The 9,878-nt window shown below is 40.4% G+C and overlaps 1 protein-coding gene across 1 annotated transcript; it reads left to right on the top strand.

Moving 5' to 3' along the window:
- The first annotated feature begins 7,654 nt into the window (after window positions 1-7,654).
- On the top strand, window positions 7,655-8,122 carry LOC143586235 (uncharacterized). The gene has a single exon (XM_077067851.1). It carries the CDS (start codon window positions 7,655-7,657, stop codon window positions 8,120-8,122), a length of 468 nt encoding a protein of 155 aa, XP_076923966.1.
- Window positions 8,123-9,878: the final 1,756 nt, after the last annotated feature.

Genomic DNA, 9,878 nt, shown 5'->3' with positions numbered 1-9,878 from the left:
CGGGTTGGTTCCACTTCTGGAACTTAGTATTATGATTTTAAAAGATAACCCAATTATTCTTACACAATTTGGTTTAATGAGATGATAGAACCATTAAATTAGTTTTTGTTGTGCAATCTGTTGAACTGTTAGTACCTATCTGTAATGGTTGAATTATGTGAGTTTTCTATGCTTGAGAAAAATATAATAAAAATTGTTTGAGAAACCTGATTCATATGTCATACTATGGTAAATTTTGTAGAATTTATCCTTAATCTTCTTTGTGAATAAAATCAGTTTGTACATGCCAGAATCTGTCTCGTGAACTGAATGATCATAAGTTAAGTTGTATGATGAATATTTGGTTGTTTTGCCGTGATATGATGTGTGGATACATGTTAGGACTTTCGGTACTGTTGACATTACTTATTATCACTAACGATTCGTCGGGTCAGTTTGTGTTTGTGTGTGAGTTCATACGTGGGTCTTAGAGTCGTGTGTTGTTGAACATACTCTCACAACTTAAAACACTTGTACTAGGTAACAGTTAGCGAGTCAAATGCATTCATTTGGATTTGAGAAAAATCTGTTACACGCGACACCAGGTTTTGGATTGAAAACACTGATGTGGTCTAAATTATATATATTTTTTATCAATATTTCTTACACTTTTAAATACTTTTGAGCCATGTCTTTATTAAATATATTTATGTTTGGCTCATATTTGAATTCTAAAGGTTTGAAATGACAATGAGTTAAAATGATGTTTTCAAGCCAAACCGAAACCAACGGATATAAACGTAAATGTGTTTTTATATATTATTAATTGTACTCTTATTTAGTTTAATTAAAATAATATGTTATAATAAAAAAAAGCATCTGTTGGTTTGTATCACCAAATAAGAAAGAAAAAAAATGATTTAATAACCGTTTGAAATCATGGGCTGACTTATTTCATATGGTTCGTTTATTTTTAATGGTGTTACGGCCCACTTCACAAGACCATAACTAATGACCTAATAATATTATTATATAGGTATGGTAGGCAGACGTCAAAGAGGGAAGTCAGGGAGAGATTCTTTGGGAGCCGCAAGTTGCAGACGTACAACACATTATTGTTATTATCTTTTTCTGTGGGAGCCGTCATTAGGGAGAAATACAACAATACATTAGTATTATTGTTTTCTACGTTGTGTGGACAGAAGGCATAAGAAGTCAAAGCACAAAGCCACAATATTATTATTATTTGTTAGGGTTGACGGTTGTAATTCAAGCAAGCAGGTGCCTTTATTAATTTAAACTAGCAGGCTATTAGCTTAATTATTATTAACTTTTTTTTGATGAACTCTTTTATATTTATTTTAGTTTCGTTTTTGGACATGGTTATTGGCTAAATACTTTTAGTTATCTAGGCTTGTGATGATGCTTTATTGTCTGTTTTGGACTTGTCGGTTTGCGGGTTTTGTTTTATGGGATTTTGATTAATTAAAAGTTTTGATCATATTTATTGGATGTGTCTCATGCGTATTTATTTTTAATTTGTGTCTAAATGAATGTTTCACATGTTACTTTATTGAATGTCATTCAATTATAGGTTGCATGTTAGGGTTGTTTACTGTGTGTTTGCAAGTTGTTTATGGTTTATTGAGCTCATTTACCATAGAAACTAATTTTTGACATATTATTAGAAGTTTATATTTTTACCAACTTAGATATCTGACGGGTGATAAGTAGTCGGGTTTGTCTGCGTTGTTAGGGTATTAGGTTAAATTATCTGATAGGAGGTTTGCCTATTTTTGTCTTAATTTCACTGTTTACCCGTGTCCTTTAGACTGTTCAAAAACCACCCCGTGTACTTAGGTGCATTGAGATAGTGACGGGTTAGCTGTTTTTTTAGGGTAATTAATCATAGTTGGTGAACTGACAGGTGAACCAATAAGCCGGTGTTTTTACATGATCTCTAAGATTTCTTTTTAGGTGACACCTTGAGAGTGATTAAGGATCCATTAAGTTTCCTAGAGCTTCATACCTTTAGATTTCCGGTTCCCATAGCATTTTCCCGTAACCGATAAAAGCCCGAGTCATCACAATTCGGATTCCTTGCCTAGGTAACTCTTGCTCTCATTTGAATTTGCTAAAGTTTTTATTCGGTAATTTAATTTTCTAGTTTACTTTAATTTAATTAAGTAATTAGTTTAATTAATTATTAGCTTTTAAAATAAAATAAATAAAAATCCAAAAATATATATTTTCTTATTTTTTAATTTAATTAGCTTTTAGAACTAGTCTCGTTATTTAAATTAGTGTCTCTAGGGTTCGATATTCCCGGTCTTCCCATAGCTATTCTACACCCGATAGGTTCACTTGCCTGTTGCTAGTGGTTTGGTTTAGGGTATTCTAGGTTTTTATTACTCGTTGTGCTTGGTCATTATTTGCTAAAATTTTATATACCACTTTGCGCACATCAAGTTTTTGGCGCCGTTGCCGGGGAACACTTGGTAATAGCGAACTAGTTTATATTTGCATTTTTTTGTTTTTAGTTTTAGTTAATTAATTAGTTTTATTTTATTTCATTATTATTTAATTGCTCTTGATTGCTATTTGTGCCTTGATTTTAACATGTGTGCTTTAGGGATAAGCTCGGGTCCTCATTATTTTACTTGTTTTTCAGCTTATGCGACGTACTCGTTCACTAGGACCACCAGAGTTCACTGCTTCTAACGAACCCGAGAGAGATTTTCGTGAGCGTCGTAAGGAGTTTCGAGAGATTGCACGTGCTCTACGCGAAAACAAGGTACACATTTCTGATTCTAAATTAGATATGGGTGACGCTAACCCTCCCTAGGCGTACGGTTCACTCGAGAGCGAATGAGGGAGTTATGGGGAGACGGTCTGCTATCACACGTCCGGCGATGCCCGATGCTAATAACTGGCAAATTCCGACCAACGTCATGAATTCCATTACTAATTATGCCCCATTTCACGGACTTGAAGACGAGGACGCGCCTGGCCATCTGAACAAATTCACTCGTATCTGCGACACTTTCAATATTGCCAACGTCACTCGTGCGTCTATCTACCTTCATCTTTTTCCATTTTCTCTAGAGGGTTGCGCTTCATCATGGCTTGAAAACCTTCCCCCTGGGTCCATCACTACATGGGAGAATCTTCAAGCTGAATTCCTTAAGAAATATTTTCCGCCATCTAAAGCCTTGCGACTTCGTGATCAGATCTGTTCCTTCCGCATGGAGCCTGACGAGCTATACTCTTTGGCTTGGGAAAGGTTCCATAATCTGCTTAGTAGATGCCCCCAGCATGGTCTACTCGAATGGGCTGTAGTCGAGAAATTCTATAATGGGCTGACTTTTGAGATGCAGAAGAGATTCAATACGTCAGCTGGAGGAAACATGTTAGAGAAGCTGGATATAGATGAGTGTGAGTCGTTGTTTGAGAGTTTTGCCCTAGCCGAACAGCAAGAGCCGTCCGCCCGAGGTACTTCTAAAACCACCACCTCTTCCACTCGAGGCATTTATCAGGTCTCGAATGATACTAGCATCGCGGTTGCCTTAGAGGCAAAGCAGAAGGATATCCGAGAGTTGAAGAAGATCGCTCAGAAATGCGAAATCTGTCGCGGAGGGCACGATACAGTTGATTGTCCAGTCGATCAACAGGAGAAGGTGAACTACTTGGGTAATCAGAATCGAGGAGCGAATGCCTACGGTAACTCAGGATGGAGAAATAACTCCAACTATGGTTAGAGGTCGGGAGGTAATGCTCAGGGTTTTCAGCAGAGGCAGGAGCATGTTAGTAACCCAGAGGAGCAGGAAGTTCGAGTGCGGGAAAGAGTAGTGGCATGGATCCGGATCTTAAGGAGCTTCTAACTAAGCAATCTACCATGCTTTCTCACCTTATTGACAGAGATAACAACACAAAGCAGAGACTGGCTGAGCACGACACCCTATTGAAGAACCAGTAGTCGTCATTTTTGGAGATGTCTAGAAAGGTGGATGAGATGATGAAGCAGATGCTACCTAATAAACAGGTCGGAGCATTTCAGGGAAGCACTGAGCTTAATCCGAAGGCACAGTTGAAGGCAGTGACCACCCGTAGTGGCAGAGGAGGTGATCGAGAGCATTCACCGGCAGATGATGAAGAGCCGGTGGACGAGTAGATAGAGATGGAGACTCCTATGAGGACGCACGAGAGGAGAGTCCCCGCAAGTACCGCGTCAAACGGTGAGTCTCCTGCAGAGAAAATTGTTGAGAAGAAGATTGAAGATAAGAAGAGTCCTGATGTCGATCTTACTCGTGTTCCGTATCCAGCTCGTCTTCTGCGGCAAAAGTATGCGCAGGAATATGAACATTTCTTGAACATGTTTAAACAGTTAAAAATCAATCTTCCGTTTGTCGAGGCACTCCAGCATATGCCTAAATATGCCAAATTCTTAAAAGATCTTCTTTCTAATAAGAAGAAGCTGGATGGACTTTCGACAGTTTGTCTAAATGAAGGATGCTCTGCGGTAGTCCAGAACAAGCTGCCGGAGAAATTAGCAGACCCGGGACACTTCACGATCCCGTGTTTGTTTGGCAGCTCAACTGAGAGCTACGCGTTGGCCGATTAGGTACTAGCATAAATCTGATGCCATATTCTCTATATAAAAAGCTAGACCTTGGCGAGCCAGTCCCGACGCGCATGAGTTTATCCTTGGGCGACCGCTCGGTCAAATATCCGCGGGGAATCGTGGAAAACGTTCTCGTTAAAGTCGATAGATTCATTTTTCCTGTGGATTTTGTTATTCTCGACATGGAGGCTGACGATCAGGTCCCACTCATTTTGGGATGACCCTTCCTGCGCACTGCTAAAGCGCTTATTGACGTCTTCGATGGAAAAATTACTCTTCTTGTAGGAGAGGAGAACGTCACATTCGATGTCGTCAAATCGATGAGGAACCCTAGTAGTCAGGACGATTCTGTTTACTTTCTTGACACGTTCATATCTCAGTTCGAGCGTTGTCTTGACTACATCTCTGAAGCAGATTTGCTCAATCAGGAGGACGAGGTTGATGTTCCCACGGAACACGACCTGAGCATTCTTGTTAGCTCACCTCTTGAATACCCCGAGGTGTTCATGGTTGCCGATAGCACCGAGGGACCGAAGGAGAGACCATCGATTGAGGCGCCACCGTCCCTCGAGCTTAAAGAGCTACCTCCTCATTTGGAGTACGCTTTCTTGGACGGTGACGCCGATTTACCCGTCATCATTTCTTCTCAGTTGACGGATGATAAGAAATCGAGGTTGGTTGATGTGCTCAAGGCACACAAACAGGCTAGTGCGTGGAAACTCATGGATATTCAGGGCGTCAGTCCGAACTTTTGCACGCACAGGATACTCATAGAGGATGAGTACAAGCTTGTAATCCAACCTCAAAGGAGGCTCAACCCTAACATGTCGGAGGTAGTCAAGAAGGAGGTTATCAAACTCCTCGACGCATGCCTGATCTATCCTATCTCCGATTCTTCATGGGTGAGTCCTGTTCAGGTCGTCCCTAAAAAGGAAGGGCTGACAGTTGTCACTAACGAACGTAACGAGCTTATCCCGACAGGACAGTCACAGGTTGGCGGGTGTGTATCGACTATAGGAGACTTAATGACGCTACTAGGAAAGACCACTTTCCTCTTCCGTTCATCGATCAAATGTTGGAGCGTCTTTCGGGACGACAGTTTTACTGTTTTCTTGATGGATTTTCAGGTTATTTCTAGATCCCGGTCGCACATGAGGATCAGGAAAAGACCACTTTTACATGCCCATATGGTACCTTCGCGTACAAACGTATGCCTTTCGGGTTATGTAATGCTCCGGCTACTTTCCAGCGCTGCATGGTTGCGATATTCCAGGACATGATCGAGAGTTCCATGGAGGTTTTCATGGACGATTTTTCGGTATATGGGGACTCATTCGATCAATGTCTTTCTAATCTCGAGAGGATGATGAAGAGGTGCATAGAGACTAAGTTGATGCTGAACTGGGAGAAGTGCCACTTCATGGTGACTGAAGGCATTGTGCTCGGGCACAAGATTTCGCGAGACGGTATTGAGGTAGACAGAGCTAAAATCGACACTATCAGTAGACTTCCTCCACCGACTAGTGTGAAATACGTTCGTAGTTTTCTCGAGCATGCGGGTTTTTATCGTAGGTTCATTAGAGATTTTTCTAAGATCACCCGGCCCATGACTCGTCTTCTAGAGAAGGACGTCGCATTCGACTTTGATGCTGATTGTCAAAAGGCGTTTGAGTTTCTCAAGGGGCAGCTAGTTAACGCCCCTATCTTAGTAGCACCCGACTGGAGCTTACCCTTCGAGCTCATGTGCGACGCTAGTGATTTTGCAGTCGGTGCTGTTTTAGGTAAGCGGAAGGACAAGCACTTCCATCCTATCTATTATGGGAGTAAGACCTCAATGATGCTCAGGAGAACTACACGACTACTGAGAAGGAGCTTCTAGCAGTGGTCTTTGCGTTCAACAAATTTCGTTCTTATCTCGTGTTGTCCAAAACCATCGTTTATACTGATCATGCGGCATTGAGATACCTGTTCGCCAAGAAAGATGCCAAGCCTCACCTGATACTATGGATTCTCTTGCTTTCCGAGTTCGATATTGAGATTAGAGATAAAAAGGGAGCGGAGAATGTAGTTGCGGATCACTTATCACGTCTGGAGGATCCGAAGAGAGAGGAGATTAGAGAGGATTCCATCGGGGATAAGTTTCCCCACAAGTCGTTGATGATGGTGAGAGTAGGATTTGAGAGAGAGCCAGTTTTGTATGTGAGTGCTGAAGAGGAGGGTCTGCCATGGTTCTCCGATATTGCAAATTATCTGGCTGAAGGAGTAGTGGTCAAAGGCATGAGTTATCAGCAGAGGAGGAAGTTTTTTGCAGACGCCAGCCACTACATATGGGATTCGCCGTATTAGTTTCGTGTAGGTGCCGATCGAGTGTTGAGAAGGTGTGTGAGTAGGGAAGAGGGCCATGAGATTCTTAGGCATTATCATGAGGGTTTAACTGGAGGCCACCATGGTTCATCTTCCACTGCTAGGAAAGTTCTAGATTCCGGCTTTTATTGGCCATCGATATTCAAAGACTTACACGAGTTTGTCAGACAGTGTGACGCGTGTCAGCGCACTGGTAACATCTCATCCCATAATGAGATGCCCCAAAACCCCATTCAGATTTGTGAGGTTTTCGACGTTTGGGGCATTGATTCCATGGGTCCGTTCCCTTCTTCTCGAGGGGATCGATACATTCTAGTGGCTTTCGACTACGTTTCCAAGTGGGTTGAGGCTCAAGCCTTGCCCACTAACGACGCCCGAGTTGTAGTGGGATTCTTGATGAGGTTGTTCTGTCGGTTTGGTACTCCCAAGGCCTTGATCAGCGATAGGGGCACACATTTCTGCAATGCCCAGATGGAGAAGGCATTGGAACGGTATGGGGTCACCCACCGGTTGTCCACCGCCTATCATCCACAGACGAGCAGGCAAGTGGAGAATGCAAACCGAGGAGTAAAGCGAATTCTGGAGAAAACTGTTGGCAAGAACCGAAAGGACTAGTCCGACAAGTTGGATGATGCACTTTGGGCTTTCCGCACAGCATTTAAAACGCCTATTGGGACCACGCCCTTTAGGATGGTTTACGGGAAAGCTTGTCATCTACCGGTTGAGTTAGAGCATAGAGCATATTGGGCGTTGAGATCCGTTAATCTTGACCTGACCCAAGCTGCGGAAAACCGGTATCTCCAAATTCATGAGGTTGAGGAGCTGAGAGATAAGGCGTATGCGAGATCATGGAGTTATAAGGAGCGTACGAAGGCGTTACATGATCGAAAGTTGAGGAAAGTGAAAGATTTTAAGTGTGGGGATTGGGTGTTGGTTTATAATTCCCGTCTAAAGTTATTTCCAGGTAAGCTTAGATCGAGATGGGTTGGTCCATACACAGTGAAAGCGGCATTTCCGCACGGTGCTGTTGAGTTAGTTGATCATGAGGGGAGAGCGTGGAAGGTGAACGGCCATAGGTTAAAGCATTATATCGGTGGGTCGGCTGATTTGGTTGAGGAAGATGTATTTCCTCTCGACATCCCTACTTTGACTGCTTGATAGGGATAGGCCTCGGGAAATACCCGAGTGTAGAGTTTTTATAATTTTTATTTGCTATATTTTATTTTTGTTTTTTTAGTCAGTTTAAGTTTTTAGAGTCTGTTTGATGTCTGCTTGGGTTCTTTGAGCTTTGTTTTGCAGGTTTGGATACTTTCGTTCGTACTCAATCTCCATTCGGACAGGGGCGTTCTGAGCTTATTTGATTGTAGAGGGTACCCAACAGCTGCGGCCGCGAATGAAATGCTATACGGTCGCTTTTATCGGAACATGACATATGCAAATCATTGCCATATTACCAGGGGAGTCTGTTCCATTTTCTTTATGCTTTATTTTATTTCTGCTTTATTTTTGTCTTTTTCTTGTCTCCATTTGAGGACAATGCGAAATTTAAGTGTGGGGATGGGCAATCGACGTTTTTTTTAGTATTTTATTAAAAAAAATTCAAAAAAAATAGATAAATAAAAAAACGAAAAAAAAGAGTTTAAAAAAAAACTTTAAAAAATGTCCCGAAAATTTATTTTGCGTATATGGAAAATGATATTATTGTTTAAAGTTGATCTTTTAAAATTACTATTATATATGAGATTAAATAAAAGATGGCGCACTTAATTTGGGATGTGTCGGTAGGCCCAACTAGCTTTGATAGTCCTCTTTAGCATATTTTATATGTTTAATAATTTGAAAAAACGGTGAAACCGAATTTCGATGCTTAGGGAGGATTACCAAAATCTAAAAACTTTGAGATGGTAAGACTTAGATGCACACAAACTAGCACACACCACATGTCCATCTTTTTACAAGCTTAGAAAATAGTTATATATTTAGGGTGATATAAAAAAAAGAAAAAGAAAAAAAAAGAAAGAAAAAGAAAAGTATGTATTTCAAGTTATATTTGTGTAGTCTCAAAAGTTGTTCAAGAAAAGCAAATGCTTATGAACGAAGTTATGTATTGTAAAATGTTAAAGAAGCATTCTTAAAGTTAGTAAAAGAGGCCAAAGATGCACATACTAGATGGGACTTAGAGTTTACGTGTTACCAAGGAGATAGTGACTCTGAGGATACACTATTGGGGTTCGAAGGTTCTTAGTCAATAAATATCAAATTAGGAATTTATAGGACAAAGTCCAATAATATTTAGGAATAGCTCGTACGACTTCCACATGACCATTCATCCATAAAAGTTCACCGAGTGCATCTAATTAGTACCATTAACGAGTCCTTGGGCTTATGGTGATTTGTCAAGCCAGTTTGTTTCGACTCTAATTCTTCTAGCTCTCTTTGTCTAAGATGGGGTAGGTGTAGCCTTGATTTTTGCACTTAATACGTTTAATGCAAATGGGGGCTTGATAGGCTGGTGGCTGGGTTTAAGTGGACAACAATATCGGCAATCGCGGTCTTTGCGTTTATCTATGCTTAAAAGATAACCTATATGTTTTAAAGATCGATCTTGAATTATGATTCCATTGCATTATATATTTTTTGAGGACGAAAAAGGTTTAAGTGTGAGGATATTTGATGTGGTCTAAATTATATATATTTTTTTATCAATATTTCTTACACTTTTAAATACTTTTAAGCTCTGTTTTTATTAAATATATTTATGTTTGGCTCATATTTGAATTCTAAAGGTTTAAAATGACAATGAGTTAAAATGATGTTTTCAAGCCAAACAGAAACCAACGGATATAAACATAAATGTGTTTTTATATATTATTAATTGTACTCTTATTTAGTTTAATTAAAATAATATGTCATA

This window comes from Bidens hawaiensis, unplaced genomic scaffold (assembly GCF_021521415.1).
Source record: "Bidens hawaiensis isolate Kalapana, Puna unplaced genomic scaffold, B.hawaiensis_p1.1 tig00000190_1, whole genome shotgun sequence".
Classification (NCBI taxonomy): Eukaryota; Viridiplantae; Streptophyta; class Magnoliopsida; order Asterales; family Asteraceae; genus Bidens; species Bidens hawaiensis.
Note: the sequence above shows the minus strand (reverse complement) of the source record. Positions and strands in the feature narration are given on the sequence as shown.